Source organism: Balaenoptera borealis (genome assembly GCF_965194805.1).
Source record: "Balaenoptera borealis genome assembly, chromosome: 4".
NCBI lineage: Eukaryota > Metazoa > Chordata > Mammalia > Artiodactyla > Balaenopteridae > Balaenoptera > Balaenoptera borealis.
In genome coordinates this window covers 36,821,866-36,846,457 of record NC_138861.1, presented here as the reverse complement: position 1 = coordinate 36,846,457, position 24,592 = coordinate 36,821,866, and the positions used below count along the sequence as shown (strand labels likewise).

Genomic DNA, 24,592 nt, shown 5'->3' with positions numbered 1-24,592 from the left:
CTAGAGTTTAGAAAGACCAGAATTTGAATCCCAGGTTCACACTTCTAGCCATTCAGTCAGCATATTTATTGAGGGCCACCTTTGTGCCAGGCACTGTTGTAGGCACTGAGAATACAGGGGGAAATAGACAAACAAGATCCCAACCTTGGGGACCTTCGCTGGGGGGTAGGAATAGGTGAACAGTAGGGGTAATAAACACCATAAGCAAATAACTAAATATAATATCAAGTGGTGATAAATTTTGTGAACAGAAATAAAGCAAGATAAGGGAATAGAAAGTAGGTGCAGGTTGGGGTAGGTAAGGCAGTCAGGGAAGGTCTTCTAAGAGACCTGAATTAAGTGAGGGAGGAAGATCTAGGGGAAGAAGGTAAAAGAGGAGTTTGTAATATTCCACAAGCCAAAGAACAAAGTGTTTCAAGAAGGAGGAAGTCATATGCTGTTGAGTGATGGCTAACATGAGGGGCTATCAGTAGCCATGTGACCCCTGGACAAGTTGTGTACCTTACTGGAGCAATATTCAATAATAAATTTCTAAGGATTGAGATAATTTATGTAAATCACCTGTCACATAGTAGACGGTAACTGAAGATTTTCTTCACATTTCATGTGTGTAATAAAACATGAATTTAAAAATTTACAGTGAAAGATATTTTTTAAATGGCCTCAATTCCATTTCTCACTGAATTTGCAATATCTTCAATTAACTGTACATAAGCCAAAATATGGAAGTCAGTAAGTTAAAGTATAATTGTTGTGGAAATGTAGCTTTGTCTCTTTTAACAGACTGTATTAGTAAGTAGTTAATTTGATATGTCATGTGTTTAAATGTGTCAGAATTTTCACATTTAAACTGGCAGAGATCATGTGTTAAAAAATAAGAGCTAAGAAAATCAGGTATTTTAGCATTCACAGGAGACTGTTTTGCTAAATTACAGTTTCTATGAATGATCAGCAAATTATTTCCATGTTAAATCTAAGAAATAAGGAAATTGATTTAGTTCTTATCTGTTTCAGGCATTCCCTAATGACTTAGCATTGATTTTTAAACATGCTTTCAATTTTATAGATTTGGCTAAATAATATGACATTTGATCTAACCTCTATAGATATGACAAAATGAGACTGTTAGATACTCTTTAAAGTAATATAAAATTATGACATCTTTTTCTAGCTACTTCACAATATTTATATGTCACCTAAATTATTTTATAAAAATCAGGCATTAAAAATTCCACCCAGATAGTGCTGAACAATCAGGATATATATTCAAACATGTGCATTTAAATCTACATAAATGTAAATATGTTTTTATGCACGATAGTTTCCTGCAGAAGAAATCTGTATGCTTTTTGAAAGCACGACTCTCACTCTTAGATGTTTAAAAGCTTGTCGTATATCTTACAGGAAAGGAAATAGAGTCATTTTACTTATAAAGTCGATCATTTCTCCAAATTTTCTTGAGCACATTTATGTAGGTACTGAGAGAGATCTTTCTCACGTTTTAAGTACAAAACACACCAGCTGCTACCCCAGCTATCCACTAGAGAAAGGGAGAATAACTAAATTTCTGCAGCAATGTGTAGAACTACATTTATTGAAATCCCAGTGAAAGCTTTTGTGTTTGGGATAATAGGGCAAATTCCATAACATATCTTAGATCTCATTTTCAATCATACTCCTTGTGATCTCTGGTCAGTGTCTAAATAATGCTTCATTCATTTAGAATGGAATCTCACACCTCAGAAGCCAGCCAGGTTTGGGGATTACAAGACATTTTATTTCAAATAACGTTGACGACTCCTTGTTGTAAACATAGAATCCATTGAATTTGGTTCAGAGAGCCTAGAGCTTGGTGACCCCATTTAGTTACTTTTCCTCAAATATGTAAGGAATGGATGTGTATTCTAAAGTGTGTGGTTTTAATGAATTAATGTCAGCCTTTCATATATCTATTTTTGAGACTTTTTCCCCTAGTTATATTTTTGGTTTCATTTCAAGTACTTTTTTTAAAATTCATTTTCCAGTTATTATAAGAAGTTAATTTATATATTGAAGATTACTCATATCTTCTCTCAAAGATTTTCCTCTTTTCACCTAGCCTGTGTTTTCTAAAAGAAGACACAGTCAAATGTTTTTGTTCCTCTTAAGAAATCCCTGACCGGCCCACGACACTGGCTACTGCTGTAGCTGTACATTTCTATACATAATTGATGACTTGAGGCCCAGCAGACAGCACCAGTACACAAGCCATATAGATTACCATACAGTGAGGGGTCTTAGGTCTTTGAATTTTCCAGTTTTGAATAGAAATAACTCCTTGCCAAGTAACAAAAATTCCAGAAGGAGTAAGTTTACCATACTAATAAATATTCTTCAGAGAACAAAACATTCGCCAGCAATAGAAGATTTGGACGGTCTTAAGCTCCTAACTTTACTACCCTACCCTCCACTCCAACCATCTCTCAACCTAGCAGCCCTGGAAATGTTTGGTTTGGCGAACATTTTGGTAATATATTTTTAAAAAAGTTTAGTGCTGAGGAAGGTTAAAATTCCAAATGGCACTTTTTGAGGTATCCCTTAATCTAATTGCCCTTTCTGGTTCTTTGATTTACTAGAAGGTGAGAAGGCTAGTAGATATAACTGGTTATCTTATGAGGAATTTGTGAGATTCTTGTCGCCAGAATGGTGCTTGTTACATCCCATTCATCCTGCCTATCCTAAATGCCACGAGCACACTTTCTTGTGTTTAGGCCTTTGTACACGCTGTCCCCCCACTTCCCAGGTCACTTCCAGAACCTTCCACCTCCACCCGTCTCTTGGCCCTTCCTACTCATCATTCTGGCCTCAGTTTAGACATCACCCCTTTCAGAATCCCTCGTTCGGTTAGGTGAGGTGAGCAGCCCTTCCTCCCCCCATTATCTGGCCTCTGGCTTTTTACTTTGCCACAACTAGACCTTAATTTCTTGTAAAGTAGAGACCAGGGCACCTTTAACATTGTTTCCCCAGCTTCTAGGATATGGCTGACATAGAGTGGTGTCCAATAGTTATTTGTTGAACAGAACTACAAAGATACTAACAATATAAAATTGAACTTAAACATAAAAATGATGGAATAGATTGTTAGGTTTTAGATGATAAGTCGTCGGAATTTGTAGTATTCCTAGATTTGCACTTTGTTTTTCTTATAGTAACATACGTTCTTAAGAATGCTGTGATAACAGAAAAAAATAGATTTGAATTACAATTATGTTTTGTATTTAAAGACTCATGAGACTAATTTGTAATTTCAAATGACCAGGTTAATATAAATAAAACCTGTGTTTGTTAAGAAATAAACATACTGAAAATTGTTAATGAAATTAAACCAGATTGGGGAGGAGGACATTTATCTATTTAATTTGGAGAGTTTAGGCTCATTGCTTTATTTGGGTTCACTTCCTTTTTAAAAAATACAATTTCTCAAAGATCAGAGATTTTTTTTTTCTAAATCCTAACATGTGTACTATCTAGTTCTAGAGGTCTAGAAGAGAATATCGTTTTTGTCATTATTTCTTGGATCTCCTTTTACTTTTGGAAAACAGAATGTACAAATGTCTTTTTTGTCTTTTAACTGATGAAACATAGAAAGCTACAAAAGCACCAATGCAAAAATGACTGTTTGTTGTTTTTTAGATACCTTTAATTCCAGAACATATTCCACAGTTCCCCATTAGAGTCACTCATCAATTTGCTAATTAGCTTCCTAAACTTTGTAAATCATTTGTTGATTTCTATGGGAAATAATTCTGAATGGCAACCTTATGAGTAGAAATTGGGCCCACAAACGACAGTTATTATATTACAGGCTCTAGAATCAAACTGTTGAGTTCATATCCTGGCCTCAAAAATGACTGTTTGACCTTGGCCAAATTGGCTAACCTCTGTGTGCCTCGATTTCTTCTTCTGTAAGTGGGGATAATAATTGTACCTATCCACTGGCTTATTTTCAGGATTATGTTACATTCGTGAAGTACATAGAACAGTGTCTATGCTCAGTACATACTCCCTATTATTGTTATTATAATTATTTATCAGTCCTAGAAGCAAGAAATCATTTATTCCTCCATTCAAAAATATTAATTGAACTCGTACTATGTCCTAGGCATTTTACTAGGTACAGGGAATACAAGATGGAGTAAAAATAAGAATGACCCCTACCCTCATAAGCTTACAGTCTAGTGTAGGACACACAGATAATAACTTAAAAATCATACAAATAAATGTAAAATTGCAACTATGGGAAGTACTACAAAGGAGATCCATGATACCATAAGAGTGCATGTTCAAGGGAAGTTGATATTGGCAGGAAGCCTTCCTTGATGGCTGAAGGAAACCAAAGTCTGCAGGTGGAAGGGAACATAGCCCAGTCAAGGAAACAGACCAGGGGCCCCGGGGCTGGAGCATGGAGAGCCCAGTGGAGGATGAGGAGGGATGGAAATGGAGAGGTGGGCAGAAGCAGATCATACAGGATGTTGTAGGTCATGCCTGGTCTTTAAAGACGAGTTGGAAACCAATGAAGGATTGCATTTCAGTGTGGAGACTGGATTGGAGTCTCCCAAAGTATAAGAGGTAAGAGAAGGTGAAGAGCAATGACCCCTTTCCAGATGTAGCATTGGTCCCATGCTACATTTTGAAATCCAAACATTTGCCATTGCCCCCTCCTGACTCCCTCTCTGCTCCCTCTTCTACCTGAGTCATTTCACCTGGGCCCCAACTCTCCTGCCTCTGTTTACCCCTCTGCGTCAAGCTTGGCAGGCTCACCTTGACCAGATGAGTGCTTCCTACCCCCAGATGCTCTCTGCCTTCCCTGATTTCTAACAAAGCTCATTTCGATAGAAGTTTTACATTCATATTAATATTTAGAGGAAAGCACCCTAACAGAATTGATTTAGACTAAGATGTGAGCAGCTTACCTCAAGAACAGCGTTCTCAAGCTTTTTGGACCCCTTTACATTCTTAAGGTTTGTTGAAAACCACAAGGAGCTTTCATTTGTATCGGTTAGATCTATCTGTATTTACCAGGTTTGAAATTAAAGCTGGGAAATTATTAATTCATTTTAAAATAACAGTAAACCCCGTGATAGGCAAACGTACATATTTTTTATGAAAAATAACTCTATTTTCCAAAACAAAAAGAAAAACCAAGTGAGAAAAATACCATTATTTTACATTTTGCAAATCTCTTTAATGTCTGGCTTAATACAGGACAGCTGGAGTCTCATATCTGTTTCTGTATAAAATCTCTCAGTATCACATGTTGGGTGGCCTGTGGAAAACTTCGCTGTACAACTGTGAAAGAATGAAGGTGAAAAAGGCAAAGAGTGTCTTACTTAGTATTATCATGAAAGTCGTGTTTTGTCTCACTGAGCCCCCAAAATGGTCTTAGGGACCCCCGGGTCCCCAGACCACACTGTGGGAACTGCTGCTCCAGAAGAAGGCATGCAATTAAAAGAAAACCAAGATGCTTATTAAGTCAAAAGATGCTCATGTGAGATGGCATTTCAGGCAATCTAAGAAGTGAATGAAAAGAATTCAGCAGTGTGGCTCTAATCTGTTTCTGCCTTTCATCACCTCTTCTGTACATCTGGGTTTGAACGCATTCAATTCTCTAAAAATTCCAAATGATTTTTAGTGTTAGTAGAGACTCTCGTGGATGTTTAGACAATATCTGAAATTCCTGAAACATGCTGATTTTGCCTTGGTTTGTGGTGTAAGGCTTATTCCCCATACAAAGTAAATTGTGATTCCCTCTTGGCTTCCTCTGAGGATCAGGTCACTTAACTTTCTACGGCACAGCCTCTCCTGGAGACCGCAGCTTCACCGTGTTTATCTTTCAAGAAGAACTGATTTGTGAGGTGTAGCTAAAGTAACAAGAGTATTGTTAACCTCTGTGCTCTCTTCCAGTTCAGGAATGACATGATTTTATATTATTTTCTTATGTGGCACACAAACTCTTTCTGAAGACAGCTAAAACTGTTTGGAATGATGCATCATTTAAAAATGAGTTTGGCTTCTCTCAATAACAAGCTCGAAGGACCACATTCCTTTAGATGAGTTTTGCTGCTTTTGTCAAAAATTTATTTTTGTTCCTTTTAATCACACCTTGTACCGTAATATAAATTCCACCATCACCACCTGCCCTTTTAAAATGTATGTTAATCATATATTTCTATGCATTCAATAGTAAATGCTTCCCCCCTCCACCCACACCCTCAGTCTTACAAGTGGCTCCAGGGAGAGAAGACCCTGCCGCTAGAGGGAGTCTGCTAAATCTATGCTTTTCATTGAACCAGTAGCTCGTCGCAGAGAATTAACTCTCTTGACCGCTACAGTTTATCTCCTGAATCATTCGTGATTTCTGTTCTTTAAGGAGGGATATATATACAAGTGATGTAAACATTCTAGAAGGACAGCTGAAACACCACTGGCACTCCTTCATTCGAACTGAAATTCTTGGATTTTCTTTTCAAATATGTCACTCATAGATGAATGGTTAGGGATGTGTTGGCCTTGGTCGGAGGTCACAAATAAGTGGCCCACAGACTCCATGCAGGCCACAGATGTGCTTTCTTTGGCCTGCATAGTGGGGTGTCGGGGGGTGTGTGTGTGCACACGTGTGCTGGTTTTGTTTTTCATCTGTATTTGAATGCCTATACTCTGTTTTTTCTAGGGTGCCCTCACTCCCTGTTATCTTACACATGGCCTGATTCAGACATTTACCTTGTCAGTCTGGTCGCTGTCAGCATTTGAATTAACAGCTCTACAACAAGCAGTCACATCTAGGGAGAATAGAAAAATAGAACCCAAGAACACAGTATGTACTGTGAAATAAGGAATTGCCTAATAGAAAATTATTTGATAAAAATATATAATTGCTGATTTTTTTATTCTTTTTTTTCACACACATACACTGTATTTTATTTTTACAAGAGATAAATAAACTGACACCAAGCATTGTAAATGGATGACCACAACAAAAGCAACAATGATTGCAATTACCAAACACTAAACACACTCATACTATGTCATAATATTGACATTCAGTCCAGTAATCCTCCACTGTAACAGCTCCTTTACTTTGCAGTGAAAACTGATTTGTATATTTTTTGCCTCTGAGTCCTTGTGAGATTTTTTTTTTTTTAATTCAAACAGAAAATCACAAAAATTATAATCATCCTCATCAGTTCACTGATTTTTTTATTCTTGCACACATATGAAAAAATAACATTAAAGATAAGTGAAAAATAACTGATTAAGAAGCATGCCTCAAAAGTGACATTTATAATATAGAGATTTTTTAAATAGTTTAACATAGAAGCTAGAGTATGAAAGCGAGTCATGTCTATTTGAAAGAGGTCATCATCAAAACTTTGCTTTTCTATTATGTTATTTTTATTGTTTACATGGCATTAGTTTATCTAGAAAAAAATATGTAATGTACATTTAAATATATAGAATCAACCACACAACTAACTTATCAAGTGCAGGTTGCAATGTTGGTTTATCTGGAAGGTCCCACAGCACCACCTAGTGCCCTGTATTTTATTTTGCATAATATTTTTATAAATTAAAAAATTCTGATGATCACATTTTAATATCAAATCTTGCACTGAAATAAATATATGGTTTAAGCAGTATTATAAATAGAAAGAGAGGAAGTAATTCTTACATGTTTAATTGAAAAATTTTAAGTGGAACTCAAAAAAATGATTGTGTAACACAGAACTATTATAAAAATTGACTAGTAAAAAAAAGTATTAGAATTTCTATTTCACAACTAAAGATGTTACACTGTGTGTGATCTAATGGAGTTATTGGTAAACTTTTTACCCAAAGCAGATGTTGATTCCTTTTCTTTCATTTGCTGCTCTATAGGAAAGGTAATTTTTCCAGGCTTCTTTTTGAAATCCATAAATTCCCAGTCTCCACAAATTAAAACACACTAAGTAATGACACATTCCACAGCTCTTATCAGTTTCAGACAAAATTATATAACCACTTTTAAAACTAGAATTTTGAGGGTTTTAGAGATAGAATGTTATAAAATACTTCTACATTAAAAAATAAAATGAGTCAAATAAAAGAATGAGATACACTTATATATTCTTTTATGGAAAGCACTCCAAGAAGTATAGTGAAGTAGGAGTATAGCAAGTATTTTTGTCTGATCATATGATTGTCTTAAGAAAACTGTATAAATTTGAATAATTTAAGAAGACTAGATGAATGGGTGGAAAGAACGATGGATGAACACTGGTATATTCTTTTCTGGAAAGAGTCACAAGAAACTGTTAACATCTCTGGGGAGAGTGGGGTGCTAGAAAATTTTACTTTTCATTTTGTACTTTTCCATACAATTAATATTTTTCTAATCAACTTTATTACTTTATTTAAGGTCAACAAGTCTTTGAATATTAAGATTATGAAGCATTTCATTTTTCCTTGTAATATTTCTCTAAAAACAAAGCCTAATTTTCTAATAAAAATATGAAACTAGTGTTATGAGACGTGGTAAGCATCTATCTTATAAGCTTATCTTTTCAGAAGCCTTCATGATATAGTATTTTTTATGAGGGGGAGTGTAAGCTCCAAGAAAGTAAGGAATTTTGTCAGATTTGTCACACTGTATTCTTGACTTCTAGAATAGTCTCTGGCACATAGTAAGTGCTCAGTAAATAAATGTTGAATGGGTGAATGAATGAGAATATAACACATTATGTCCAAATCTCTATAGTAATGAGATGTGTTGTAGTAGAATTTTACTCTGTTTGCAAATACATAAATACCCATGTATAGTTGCATTCTTATATCTGACATCATTTAAAATATGAACATTGATACGTATTATTTCAAAGTTTATAGTAACAAAGGCAGTTAATTATACTTTGAGATGTTTATGGCTTTTTTTTTTTTTTGCCTACTCTTAGATTTTATGCATTCACATTAGCTATATTTGGAACTCAGTCATAATGAAATTCAAAATGTTTACTAAGGAACAGTACTCTCATCATTTACCTTTTATATTTCAGTTACTATCTGTCATAGTGACCTAAATGGTTGCTACTTTAAAGTTCCCACAATAACACTTATATTAATCATAAAATGCTAATTGCTCATTATTAAGTATATTCAATTTCTAATTACATATTTAAAATTTCATAACATTTTATAGCTACCTGTTAGTGAAAATCCATTCATAAACACAAATTGTATTATTTTAAACATACAGTGGTTCTTACTGATGTGGTGTGCATAGATTTTTTTTGACTGTCAAAGTGTGTAGAAGTTGCCCTCTACTGGGGAACTAGAAAAATTATGTTGACATAGATTTCCAATTTTCTTAGAGACTCTTAGTTAAGTTCATTGATGTGATTTACCTGATGATCACTTCGTGCTCTCGGGCACTTTTAAGTTCCAAAGATATTGAAGTGATTAACAGAGTACATTTCAAAATAAATATCTGATGTGAAGATACCTACAGCCGTTTCTGAGTGAAAACATTGGCTTTTCCTTCTTAAAAACCCCTTAGTGTCAACACCCAATAGTGTAGCTCCAGAAATAACTGTATAAGATGAATCTTTACTGAAGCTTTAAGGGGAATTAGCTGTATATAATTACATAACCAAAAATGAGTCAGGACTGTTTTAGCAACTCACCATAGGAATTTTGAAGATAAAAGTCTAAGCACTCTAAAAAAATTTAGCTAGCTCATTCTCATTTTCCTGGGTCATAAGATGAAATTTAATTGTGCATAAGTGATTTACTTGTTATATTAATTATTGACTTTTTATACCAAAAAAATTACATGATCAGAAAATGGCAAGGTCTATATACCACTTCTTATAAGCTGGTACGACAGTGTTCTTCCGCACCTCATCAGTGCTTTTCTATCTGCTTCCAGAAATCCTGTCAGGCTTTGGATAGCACTGCCCTAGAGAGGGTCAGGGTCTAGGATCCATCTTCTTCAGACCCCAGTATCACATTGTATGTTTTTCTTCTCCTGCCCGCTGGTATTTAATAAAACTAAACATGTTATTAAGGAGAAACCTGTTTAAAATAGACATCGATGGTGGGAGTTGTGTTAGGAAAGAAAAGACTCCCAAAAGTCATCCTGAATATCAGGATCCTACTGCCTCTGCCTTGGTGATGGTGGGAGGATTTGTGGACCAAGGATGCTTACATGAGGAACAGATGTTATTTAGGGGCCATCGGTTAATCCACCTGCATCCCTGAGCTGAAGCCTCTCTGAGTCATAAAGTTCAGGGCCACTTGGCTCTGGCTTAGGAATATTATAAAAACTAGAGTAAATCAGACCATTGATACATGAGACAAGGCAAGTGGACTGCAGCTGTCTCCATTCATTTTGTCCATCTTTATTGTCCATCAGTATTGATCATCACAGCTAGATTTAGTGGCAGCGTGTGCTGTCATTTAGACACATCCAAAAGAAATGGATGACCTATGCCAAACCCATTCATTTCACATGTGTACACATGGTCCGGGTTTTTTGTTTGTTGTTTGTTTATGATAAAGGTCTGTTATAAGTTTGAAAACTGGTTTTGACTAAACCATTAATTTGAATATCTTATTTAAAAGAAAATCAATGTACAGTTGTTCTAGAAGTTTATTTTAACATCCAGAGACCTGAATTAAAAGCCCCTTCCCCAAATCTCCCATAAATCGCCTTTCATTGCCTCCCTTCTCCATCCTCATTGACCCTCATACTCTCTCTCTCCTCCGTCTTCCACACCTCTTCCTTGCTTTTGCAACATTTTGCAAAAATGTTCTCCCATAGCCATGTTGACAATTCATAGGCCTTTGGGGAGGCGGGAAGAGCATCTATTTCAAGATTTGATTTCCTTCAAAAAACCCTTCTATAGTCCATTCTAGTTTTATTATCTATGTCTTTTTTGTCTTATGCATATGATAAATAAAATAATAAATCATTACTCATATTTAATAATGTAATAGCTTTCAAGTCTTCCATATGGGAGTTTTGCTCTATTCAGCTGGTTTATAAGAGGCAGTGTGGTGTCAGAAATAAAGAACTGGGCAGGGGATTTGAGACACGTCCTGTCCCACTCCTGTTGTTTCCACCAACTCTGAAGCTATGGGTGAGAGACTCTGCCACCTTTGGCCTCAACTTTGCAATCTATTAAATGAGATAGCAAATTATCTCTAATATTCCTTTCAGCTAAAATTCTCTGATATCTCTAAATTTTCAGAGAACTCTTAACCGTTATGTAAACATATAATGATAGAGACCATGGATTCTGGAGCCAGATGCATAGCTTGCTTCCCATTCTGCCACTTATTGCTTGGGAATTTTGTATTCTTCTGCTGTACACACCTCAGTTTTCTCCTCTTTAAAATGGGAATCATAGCAGCACCTCCCATAGGTTTGTTGTGAGGACTGAACAAGTTAGTACATATGAAGAGCATAGAATAGTTCCTGACACATACAAAGTAGGCATTCAATAAATGTCAACTAGTCTTGTTATTATTACAAACATAAGGGTTTTAAAGCATTTCAGAAAGTGTGTGTTTCTCATCAAATGGATATGCTGCTCCCTGAGAGAAGCACTTGTGGACATACATTCATTCATTCATTCATTTGTTCAGCAAAAAAATGTATTGAGTGCCTAATATATGCCAGGTGCTATTCTCTTATAGGCATCAACAAGCATAATGGTAGATACACATTAAATCTTTTAAGCCATTGAGTAGTAAATATTCAGTGTTTCCCTAGTCGCCCGAGAGAGTTACTTGGTGCATTCTTTTCATATATTCATACACCACTGGTAGATTGTATGTGTGATCTTTGACCCTATTTTTAATTTATATTACATATTTTATATTGGTTTCTGACAGTCTATTTCCTGTATATCTTTTTATTTTCAGTTTTCTCTTTCCTCCTTTGCTTTTTTTTTTTTTTTTTTTCCTAAACTTTTCGTATGTTTGGCCTATCTCTTGACCTCTCAACTTTTGTTTTTATTCCTTTGGCTGGGGTTCTGCCTCCTGGTATTTCCTAGTCTCTATAGGCCTCTTTTCTCACCTATTAAATTGGGATAATCAATTTACTTATTGGAATTTTAAACTAGGTAATGTTTGTAAAGCACTTAGCACAGTTTCTAGTACATAATACACCTTAGTAAATGTTGGCCTTTGTTATGATGATGGTATTTGGTATTATTGAAGCAGTGATTCCAAAGTAAGAGATACTACAGGCTCCTATGTATAAGATTCAGACCATAGGAACTTGGGCTGACCATTGGGTAACGTGGGACCATCCTGTTGACATTTTGTGAGAGTTGTGCTTCTTGTGTAAAATGTTTGTCGTGCTACTGATGACCCTTAATAGGCTGCCACGTGCATTCCCAGGGAAAATAAAACTTGAACATTTTGGCTTGCAGCTGTGTACCCACAGTGGAGACCTACAAGCCAAAGTGAACCCTGGCAAGTCCTTCCTCAGCTATGAAAGCTTGTGTCATCAAAAAAGAAATTTTGACTTAATTTCCTTTTGCTGCATTTTTGGTCTAATATATATTCTACAGATAAGCATTTTTAAGAAAGTCCTTTGGAAAATATTTATTGCATGTTACGTCTATGCACTTAGAAGTCATTTACATGAAAGATTCTTGGAAAATACAGAAAATTCCCACATCCGTCTCACTGTGGGCTTTAGGTGAATTTCAAACTGTTCTTATCACTCTCAATCTGGATAGAAAAATCCAACTTAATAGTTAATAGTTTTAATACAGGTCTATGAGTTTACATAGTCTGAACAAAAGATTGACTTTTTCAGTTAAAAAGTAAAAGGAAAAATCATGAATTCGAACACCGTATTTCAGCTTTACTATATAATCACTATATAGTTCTAATTAGCAATGTACATGTTTTTCCCCTTTTGTGTTCTTGTGTTACTGTTTTTCTCTTATACAGCTCTGGATATTAGGACCCTAAACGCCACACATTATGCGTGCTGTTCAGCATCCTTAATTAATTTCTCCCTCCCTGCTGGCCCTTCCCTTTGCTTCCATCATCTTTGGCAAAGAGAACCATCTTAAGATTAGAAATGCTAAAGTAAATATTGGTAAAAGGAAAGTAGGCTCAAGATAAGCGGACTCTATCTGCTGGCCCAGACAAATTACTTTGTAGGGTCCTGAGAAAACTAATGTTTGAGATTACAGAATCTCTATCTTTGACAAATCGTAAAGAAAAGGAGTAGAAGCAGCAGCTGGCCATGTGCAAATGTCACTGCAAATATCAAAAAGAGGAAAAAAGTAGATTTTACACACTATTAACTGATAATTTTGTTTTCAGTCTGGAGAAAAGTTGGAAGGCCGGATGATTAAATAGTGTGTTATAAGCAGTTACAGAGGAACTGCTGTGATGTTTAGAAGCCAGCTTGGGTTCACTAAAAACCAAGTCATTAAAAATAAAAGTTTGTTACAATAACTTATTTCTTTTTAAATGTAATTGCTAATCTAAAACAATGCTTACAGCAGGGGTCCAAGCTACAGCCCTTGGGCCAAATTTGACCATGTCCATTTGTTTACTTATTGTTTGGGCTGCTTTCTAGCTACAATAGCAGAGTTGAGTAATTTTAACAGAGTCTGTATCGCCAGCAGAGCTTGAAATAATTATTATCTGACTGTATGCAGAAAAGGTTTGCCTACCCCTGCTCTAGAGCCTAAATCAGTTCTTTTTGAATTTTAATGTGTCGACAGATTATCTGGAAATCTTGTTTAAAATGCAAATAATGGTACAGTAGATCTGGGGTGGGGTCTCAGATTAAGCAATTCCTGACAAGCTTCCTGGTGAGGCGAGTGCTGCTGGTCTACAGACCACAGTTCAGTCTGGTGAGGATGTAGATTTTAAAAAGATTTAAAATTTCCCCATTTAAAAAAATCAAGAGAGTGAATTATGAGTTGGAAGTCAGTTCAGTTGGTTCGACTCTTACTTATTTGAATCATAGTGCCCAAGGACTGTTAAAGGATCAGTGTTATCTTGGAGAGAAGTTTTTCTGATCATTTAAAAATGATTATCTAGGGATGAATTGGGAGATTGGGATTGACATATATACACTAATATGTATAGAATAGATAACTAATGAGAACCCGCTGTATAGCACAGGGAACTCCACTTCGCTGTACAGTAGAAACTAACACAACATTGTAAGACAACTATACCCCAATTAAAAAAATGATTATCTAATGATCATTTCCTTGTGTAAGGACATTGGCTCAGTGATGATATTTGAAGGGAGCAATAATGAGCTCAATAGCTCAAATGTTTAGGTGTCCAGTATCAACTGGATTGGTCTGCTGGACATTTCCTCTGTTGGAAGACAGTTCTCCACGTGTCTCCTACATTTCTGTCCATCTTGTGCCCTGACTGCTCTTTGTTACCCAACTCTCTTTTCAAGGATGTTTGTATAGTGAACTGCCTTAAAAGATACAAATAGTATCTCCCTCTGGAACAAATGGCAAGTTTGCTTACTGCCCATTAAAAAAGATTTGGGTTCCCTAAACTCAGTATTCCTTTCCTGTAATGTAACCCACTATAGGTGCAGGCATCCACCCAAGCCCATCTGTACCACCCCCTTGACTTGGGGGCAAGGGGAACTGATGCTAACATCATGCTAGGTTGCTCGCTCTGATGTGTGTGAGTGACACAGTCCTTTGGCTCTGACCCGGGAGTCTTGTGTCTGCTTCCAGCATCCATGAAGCTATGGCAGGCTAACTTGTGATCTTCAAGTTTGGTAAAATCTCAGCCCCTTCACAGTTTTAGATACCCTCTCCCATGAGTCACAGCCCAGGTTTCCAATCACTGACTTTCCCCTTTCTCTGAACCTGCCTTCACCTCATTTTAGTAAAACTCTTCACCTTCTACTTAATATAGGAAAAAGAAGCTTTAAATGAAAGTCCCTTCAACTTTCTAACATCAAGCATACAAGTCTATCTTCATCTGTACCTAATCTATCCTTTATTCTCCTTTTACAATGAAGAGGTGTCGGCCCCACCTCTTTTCCAAAGTTAAGCCCTCCAGCTGTGCACTGGAACTCTCCCTGCTGCTTCCTTAGGTCTACACCTAAGTAAGTATAACCCCTTTTCTTTACTAAATCTCCATTCCCCTCCCCCCTTTTAAAGAATTTTGTAAATTCTTAAGCTTCTCCTTTCAAAAACAAAGCAAACAGCAAGCTTCCTTTCCCTCATCTTTATTCCCCTTTGAGTTTCAGCTCTATTTCTCTCCTCTTCTCTACAGCCAGATTTCTTGAAAGAGTTGTCCAAACTCTGTTTTTCTTTCTCCTCTTCCTTCTCAGTCCTCAATCTACTCCAGCTGAACTTTCATTCTAGTCATCCCATTGAAACTGTATTCTTCTAGACATCCTTTGAATTCTAATATATGTTCTATGTTCCTAAACTGCTTATCTTCTCTGTAACAGTAAACCACCAACCAAATGCTGAGGACTCACTCATCTGTAGCCACTGTCCAGAGTACTCTGAGCCTAAGTCCCGTATATCCAACTCCTTATAGTATCTCTAATTGGAGGCCTTGTAGACACCTCAAACTCATCATCTTCCCCAAGAAAAAATTAACCTATACATCCCAGTTCTTTCCTGGCTCAGTAATTGGATCTACAATCTACCTATTTGGTTAAAAATCCCTTAATTCAGAAGATTAAGATACTATCCTTCCTTTCTTTTTATCACCACTCCCCCAATATTTAGCTAATCTACCAGTCTACATTTCAAATATTTCTTGAATGTGTTGTCTCTCTAATTTGATCTCTAAGGTTCTATCTCCTTAGCCCAAATCAACTCCTGCCTGGATTACTGAACAACCTCCTAGTTAGTCTCCCTCCCTTTAATTTTTCACCACTCTAATTTCTTCTCTAAACTATAGCCAGAGTGGTGAGATATATATATATATCTTAATTTTGGTTTGAAAAAAAAGTCTCAATCTTTTGAGAATAAGATGGTAGAGGCATTTCTTAACAGAAACATTGAAGTTACAGAAGGACAAGGTAGAACTGCTTTCTATAATGGGAACTCCTTATGGGCATGGACCATCAATGAAAGATTAAATATGTACATATCAGAGACTTGGCTTGAAAAATCCAAAATCACTCTAAGTATATTAGTGAGGGTAAGCAGTGCTTAACAGTGGTTGTAGGAAAAGAAGAACAGAAAAGAAAGAACAAAGATCTTCCAAGACAGTCTTTAAAGACAACCCCAAGGACTTCACAGAAACTGTTTTCTGGAGTTTTAGGTAAAAGTCCACTTTAAAATGACTATAAAGTTTTATGTGTTTAGGAGACTTGGAATCTTTTCTCCCTCAGCGCCCATCATGTCTGTACACAGTTGACACTCAATAAATGTCTGTTTAATTAAATGTATGCCATTGAGACAAGCCAACTGCTATTGCTATGAGGCCTCACAGGGTGACATTGCTTTATGGGGTCACCAGAATCCAGGAATAGACCCTTAGCTTTGCGGGTCCAGAAACTCAACTATCATGAGCACACCCCAATGTGGTTGTGCTCTAGGAGACTGGTGTCAACTAGTCAGTGTCTTCTCTTCCTATCAGAAATACTATGTGGAAAACAAAATTATTATTCAGTGTTTTCTTGGCAAGCATGGGCTCTGACTAGAGAGAATTAACTGGATGTTTTCAGTGGCTGGTGTTATCAAGCTCAAATAGTCTGATGCATCTGAATTTACTATAGTGCACTGTGCCTGGTGAACAAGCCAGAACGCTCATATCAGCTGCTAAGATATACCGGTCCCCTGACAGAGCTATGAACATACTGAGAAATGCTTAGCTGGGCATTTTAAGGTACTGACTCTGTGAAGGCCCAGTTTTAAAGAGGAAAATATAGGCAGAAGGGAGGGAAGAGGCCCTCACCTACCAATCAACCACCACTTTCTTTCCAACTGCCCTTCCCTAGATTCCTAATGCATTTTTCTTTCCTCTATAAAATTTCCTCAACTACATATTTTGAGATCCATATTTATAAGGTGATATTCCCTGAGGCCATATAACCTGACCATTTTGTTTAATTTAGTTGTCTCCAAAATTCCCCATACCACCCCTTTTTAATTTATTGCTTAGGATGTGTTGGCCAATGTCACTCATTACATATTGGTTTGATACAATTTCATTCTTGAAGATTAAACTTTACTACTACTTTTTAAGATATCACTACATACTGACCACAGAACAAAATATGAAGACAACCTGCGAGTTTAAGTTAGTATTAATCTTAAAAAAAAAAAAAAAAGAAGTGATCTTTGCATTAACATAAATGCAAGGTTCAGAGTAAAGGAGTTGTCAAAGCATAATCTTCAAAAGTTGAAAACACGACTTTTTTATAAATATAGAATGGACACCTGTCAAATATTTATTTAACTGAATAATGAGGGAGCTGGCAGGATGGTAAAGATGGTTTCAAGGAAATGATAGAAATAGGGGTTATTTGGTCCATCAGAAAAGCATACCGAAATAAGTTTGCTGAGTTAGAGACAAAACCAGCTAATTTCTACAAGGTAATTAAACCATAACCTTTGTGGTTGTTCTTCTACTAGATAGAGATCATTTCCATCTCTACTGGACAAAGCTTTGTAAGTTAACATGTAATTTCATAGTCTGGGATCTAATCACTAGTAAGTAGAAGTCAAACAAAGGTATATCCCTCTAGGAAATTAAGTAAGTAATCCTTGGATTGGCCCGTTAGACAATTCTCCAGGGTGACTTTGAAAGGACATGCGGTCCTCATTTGGCCTTATTTCCAAGTTTTGGTCAATTTTTATTAAGCAAGTGCTGTGGACTCTTAAATTCATCTGGATAAGATGATGTCTAAAAGAAGGCTGGGAATCCCCCCTCCCTGCCAGGAGGAACAGTGTGAGGGCCTGAGGACTTTTAGCCTGGACAAGACAGTGTGGGGACCCAAATGCTCACTGCAGCATTACTCTTAAAATACAGGCCTGAGGAAATAGTTTTAGAGTGCAGAGATTTTATGTACACCATTCAAAAGCAGCAGCTAAAAGGCCATCACAAGATAGGAGGGGTGAGATGTGCCCTAAGTTGCTCCAAGGGGAAGACAGGGCATCAGTGGAAGTGGTTTGGGCTCAGATTGAGAAAGAGCTTCTCACTGTGAAAGAACGTCAGCCGGGGCAGTGTGTGCCTTGAGAGCAGGAACAGTTGTCTGTCTGCAGGTTCTCTGGCAAAGGCGTGGCCGTCACAGCCTCACATCAGGAGCAAGTGAGGGAGACAGAGGAGGGTCACATTTCACATGAGGACTGGACCAGCCTCAACTAAGATTCTTTACAAAACTGAGATTCTGTTATTTTGTGAAAATTGAGCTATTGCTGTTTAATTAAAAAATAAAAAGCACCGTTTCCAAGGCTCAACATTTAATATCCTGGAGACAGAAGCCTTATGTTAGTTTTAGTAGCTGTGTGATCACAATATTTAGTGCAGCGAAGCCTTTTGATAATTTTTCTCCTTTTAAAAATTGATAATTTACTTCAGTTTTGCCTTTTTTATAAGCCCTACTCCCGAGAGAAGTGCATTTACAGTTTTGTTGTTGATTTTGTTGTTATTTGGGGAGGGGGTGCTGGTTTGTATTTTAATGTGACTAAATATCAGTGTCTCAGGTTTGACACTTTTTTTTCCTTTCCACTAAAGTCATTGAAATATATTCACCTGGTCGTTCACATCAGAGGTGTAAATGGATTTTCTAAAGGTTTTTAAGAGATAATCAAAGTCAGACACTTTGTGACTTGACTTCTTTAGGTGTTGCAAAAAGAAAGCTTAACACACCATCTCAGTTGCAAGGATGCTAAAACTATGCTTGACCTTGAATCTGCAAGGAGTTGGGTAACATCTTTTGCTAGACGTGCCCATCTACCACTTCTTTGGTTTTAACCATCTGTATAGAATTTACTTGGGAAAGAGAAAGGAGAAGGAATCAGATATATTCAAGAGCAAATAGCATGTTTATTTGATTTTCCAGCTTCCAGTGACTATTGCAGTTACAGTTTAACTTTTTAGTTTATCCTTTTTACCATTGATATTTGCCATTGATATTTGCAAAAATGCGACTTGAAAAAAATGTATCAGCCATGTCACACAAAGGCTTATATCTCAATTTGTTTCATGTCATCAAAAAGACATACTGAGTTTGAAGCTCCTCTTAGGTTTACTCTTAAAATATAAATCTGGGGAAATAGTGTAAGATTGCAAAGATTTTATTTACACAATTCAGGATCACAGGCTCTGGAATCAGGGAGATAGAGATTGAATCCCTGACATTGCCTTTTCCTGATTCACTCAGTGTCTCTGAGACTCAGTTTCCTTCCCTAATAGATGGGGATAATATCAGTACCTACTGTATAGGGTTGTTGTAAGGATTACGTAAGATAACACACATAAAGTCCTTAGCGCGTCATCTAATACAAGTACTCCATAAATATTAGCTATTATTATTTTATAATAATTAGAACAACTTCACCAAAACTTAATTACGGTGCTCTTGTCAGGATTAATGGCACCATGGCTGACTCATTTCCTAATACAACTGAAAAGCAAGTTTCAGCTTTGTGCAACAATTCATTCTTAGTTAATGAACTTGAACAGCCATTCTTGAGAAAATAATGAGGAATTGTGAGTCTAGAATTAGAAGATACATCCTATTCACTAGGAAACTTAATGTCTTAGCAACAAATATCGTAAGTTCTTGTAAGAACTGTTGTGTGTTGGTGACCATACACTTGAAATATTCAAGCAGGAAAATCTGGAGATAATAGTGCTCTCCCTTCCAGAATGAGACCATCTCTAAGAATTGGTGATCAGCTGGAAGCCAAGGTCATATAGCAACTAATCATGACATATATGTCCTTAGCAGAACTCTGTAGGAAACTGTACTGGTTGTTAATCTGCTACCCAGGGACCAGTGCCGTACTGGGGTCAATTCAGGATTTGGAGCTGGACAAAGCAGGCTCTAGTCCAAGCTTTGACATTTATTTCCTGTGTGATTTTGGGCTGGTTGCTTGGCTTTTCTGAGCCTGTTTCATCATCCATAAAGTGGGGCTATTATGGAAACCAACTATTTCAGTAGAGGAAGGTCAAATTTTTAAACGTACATAAAAGTACTGAAGCAAAATACCATTAGTAGTACTGGTATTATTACTAATACTGTTACTATTCCACTATTGCAAAGGAAAATGAAACGGGCACCAGGAAGAATATGGGTGCCCACGTGTTATATGACACCAGTGTGGGTTCGACCCCTCTAATACAAGACAGATGTTCCCAGAGTGGTGACAATGCTCAACCTTCTTCCTGGGGGAAAATTCTTATCCTATCACAGATATCATACTGTTTCTCAGAAGTGTTATTAGTGCTATTGAAATTCCATAATTAACATTAATATAAGTTTCTATTTTCTTTTATCTGAATTTAGGTGAACTGATAGATAACAAGGGTAAAAGTGGCTAGGTTAGAAGCAAAGTCAAATTCATTCTCCATTTACTAAATTATTTTACTAACTCATTATACCCCCCCCTTTAATATTGGGTTGGCCAAAAAGTGCCTTCAGTTTTTTAAGTAAAAATAAAAGACACGTTTTTCATTTTCACCAGGAACTTTATTGAACAACATATTCACCCTTTTGTTCCACTACCTTCTGCCATTTTTCAGGCAACTTCATAATTCCGTCTGCCCCAAACTTTTTATCTTTTTGAGCAAAGAACTGTTCCAGGTGCCTTTTACAATCTCCCAGGGAATTGAAATTTTTTCCATTACGAGAATTTTGTAAAGATCAAAATCAATGGAAATCCGAAGATGCAATGTCTGGTGAATACGACAATTGAATCAGAACTTCCCAGCCAAGCTGTAACAGTTTTTGCCTGGTCATCAAAGAAACATGTGGTCTTGCATTATCCTGTTGGAGGATTATGCATTTTTTGTTGACTAATTCTGGACACCTTTCGTGGAGTGCTGCTTTCAGTTGGTCTAATTGGAAGCAGTACTTGGTGGAATTAATTGTTTGGTTTTCTGGAAGGAGCTCATAATAGAGGACTACCTTCCAGTCCTACCATATACACAAATCACCTTCTTTGGATGAATACCAGCCTTTGGTGTGGTTGGTGGTTGTTCCTTTCGCTTGCCCCATGATCTCTTCCATTCCACATTATTGTACCGTATCCACTTTTCATCGCCTGTCACAATTTGTTTTAAAAACGAAACGTTTTCATTATGTTTCAGTAGAGAATTGCATGCAGAAATATGGTCAAGAAGGTTTTTTTTGCTTAACTTATGTGGAACCCAGACATCAAAGCAATGAACATAACCAAGCTGGTACAAATGATTTTCAGCGTTTGATTTGGATATTTTGAGTATGTCGGCTCTCTCCTACGTGGTATAACATTGATTGTTCTCAGTTAATGTCTCAATTTGATCGCTATCAACTTCAACTGGTCTACCCAACTGTGGAGCATCGTCCAGCGAGAAATCTTCAGCACGAAACTTCACAAACCACTTTTGACACGTTCAATCAGTCACAGCACTTTCTCCATACACTGCACAAATCTTTCTTTGTGTTTCAGTTGTGTTTTTACCTTTCTTGAAATAATAAAGCATAATATGAAGAAAATGTTGCTTTTTTTCTTCCATCTTCAATATTAAAATGGCTACACAAAAATTCACCAATTTTGATAAGTCTTTTTTAAAACGCACGCTGATATGACAGCTGTCACAATAAAATCTAACAAAATTGTTTCAAATGAAGTTAAAGACAACTAAGTGCTACTAGAGCCATCTTACAAAAAAAACCAAACGAACCTTTGGTCCACCCAATAGTTTGACATTGTTGGAAGGATCAGCTCCAAGCTCTCTCTCCTGGCCTCCAAGACCTTTGATGATCTGGTATCTGAATCCTCCACTTGATACTTTTTGTCCCTCCCTGCTCAACTTCATAGCTTTGCAAATGCCCTTCCTTCTTCCTGCAATATCCTAACACCCCTGCTACCGGATCAGTTTTCATTAATTCTTCTAATTATTTGGAACCATGCCTGGCATGTAAGTGGATATTCAATAGACATTTTAACAAATTGACTTGAAATCAGATGGCTCCCACCTAGACTGAAACAGTCAGATATTTCCATTTCGACATGACCTCACAAAGTTCGGAATTCCTCCTAGAGTCTGAATAGATTCCATGTTATTGAAGGACAGTAACTCTTAAAAATTATTTTGGCATTTTGCACATTGAGCTCTTCTAAATGGTGCTGATGAGACCTTGCTTCAGAGGCACCAATGGAGCTGATAAACCACAATACATGTTTTAATAAGTAGATTTTAAAATATAACACTTGAATAAAAATGCGGTATTCCTTATTGCCAGCTAGCTGTGAAAGTTTGCACAATAAAGAAGCATTTATTCTATTATTTAACAATAAAACAAGTCTGTGTGTGGATATTCACATGTGTATATGCCTAAGAAAGTTATGGCAGCAATATTCATATATGGTAAACCATTCCCTTTGGGCCACATCCAAAAGAATTTAGTTACTGTAATGACAAAAGGGCTTCCATATATTAATACCAAAAGGACTTTTTCCCAAAAGTAATGAAGTGGTCCCAGACCTCGATCCTGGGCACAGTATAGTCTCTCTGTCTGTCTGTCTGTCTATCTCTGTCTCTGTCTCTGTCTTTCTCTCTCTCTCTCACACACACACACACAGACTCTTTGGAATTTTAAAGTTCCAAGTAGATTTCATTAATAAAAATATGAACTGCTTTTTCTTGTATAAATCATAATAAAGTGTTGAGAGATAAAGGAACAACTAACGGGGCAAATCATCAGCTGCTGCTGTAAAACCAAGACCTGTCATGTTAACTCCCAACTCAAACACCTGGTTTTAAAGATTTACCTTCAAGAATCCTAAAATCTTGTATTCTGCCTCATCAACAACAGCCTCAAACTGTTCCCTGTCATCGAAGAAAACAAATCTTTTGCTCCTTCCTGCCTCTGGAGGCAGAGGGACTGAGGTGGTCCTGGGTGGCTGAATTAGATGAAAGACTTGCCTTCCACCATGGAGACATAGAGTCCAATCAAGTGAAATGAGTTTTGAGATCCCAGCTCATTTCCTAGGGGAGATCAGTTCACATTACAAAATCATGACATCCCATTCATCACAACTGACGTGGTCTTTGCTCAGGAGAGGACCCCAACTGGGACTAAACCACCTGTCTTCTCTTGAAAAGGGGCACTTTATCCAAGTTAGAGTTGAAAGCCTTGGAGTGAGAAATCTTGCCAGCTTCCACTCAAGTGATGCATATGCAACATGGAAGGGAACTTAAGCTTAAAAAAGGCAAAACGAGTTTAAGGAAGATTGGTGGTTGTACTTTAAATGATGCCAGATATGAATAATTATACTAGAGATACTAAGGCATTATGGTCGGGAGGGCCAAGAGTGGGGCTCCCTCTTCTTTATCTCCTAGATTTTATTAAACAGAAATGAGAAGGATAAGTATTTCCATGCATCAGAGTTTAAAATGGCAAAGAAAGTGTCCTGCTTTCCAGGCTGATAAATGATCATCATCTCTTTCATTTCTTTCAGGGCATCGTTGTAACACCCCTGCTGCTGCTGCTTTTTGTGAGTATTTTGATGTTGTTTTTAATATCCTTTATTAAAAGCCATCTACAACCCTTTAAGAAAGGTCTTTAGAAATAAATTGAAATTTGAATCTTGCATCATATTTTGAACTGTTCTTCCAGTTGAGCTGTACCAAGTCATAACATGGAGACACAAAGAATCTCTGTAGTCTCATGGCCCAAGGAGAGCAACAGGACCCAGTTCTTGGGCCTCTGACTCCTGGCTAAATCATTAATTATTACAAATGAATGACCTGTGACGTAGGTCAAAAATGTGCTGCGCTTTATTTTCTCACTAGTGAGACTGAAGTGATTGCTAGTGACCAAGGGTTTCATTGAAAGAACCTTGGTCCAGGGGACCAAACAAAGCTTAGTTTCCTGTGCTGGTACTGATAGGAACTGGCTTCCTCACTTTGGGGAATACTGCCTCAGTGTTTTCATCTGTAAAATGGGAAACAATAACACCTACCCCAGTCTGTCTCCCAGGGATAATGAAATGTGCTTTAGAAGGAATAAATACAAGCTACTGGCAAACCAAGCAAAAATTGTTCTGAAAATAAGAAATGCTAATTAGCTGTCTTATTTCTTTTGGCACTAAGCATATGAGAAATTAGATGAGAGATTATAATAGAAATTAATGTTATCTCATGCTGAGAAAAGCATATGTAACCATGAATGATACCTAAAATATTTTATGAACTGTGCATTTTTCATACACACATCTCCCAAATATAAATCACTCCACTCATCACTGAAATAGAGCAGGGATGCATTTCTGGGAGTGAAATGTAGCTGTTTGACTAGCACTATTTGTCAGTGAATTAAAACTATGGGGCAAATTTATTTAATTATAGGGTAATTACCCAAGTTGAAATTCAATTAGAGTAA

General features: G+C 36.8%; 1 protein-coding gene across 3 annotated transcripts in view; it reads left to right on the top strand.

Annotated features, from left to right (window-relative positions):
* Positions 1 to 24,592, top strand: part of SLC10A7 (solute carrier family 10 member 7) — a 268,939-nt gene that overhangs the window by 158,958 nt on the left and 85,389 nt on the right. For all 3 annotated transcript variants that reach the window (XR_014243611.1, XM_082389035.1, XM_082389030.1), the window contains one exon: positions 23,670 to 23,705. Coding sequence is in view for 2 of the 3 variants with exons in the window: in XM_082389035.1 (XP_082245161.1) it covers positions 23,670 to 23,705 (36 nt within the window). In the remaining variant the exon portion in view is untranslated. The remainder of the gene's footprint in view (positions 1 to 23,669; positions 23,706 to 24,592) is intronic.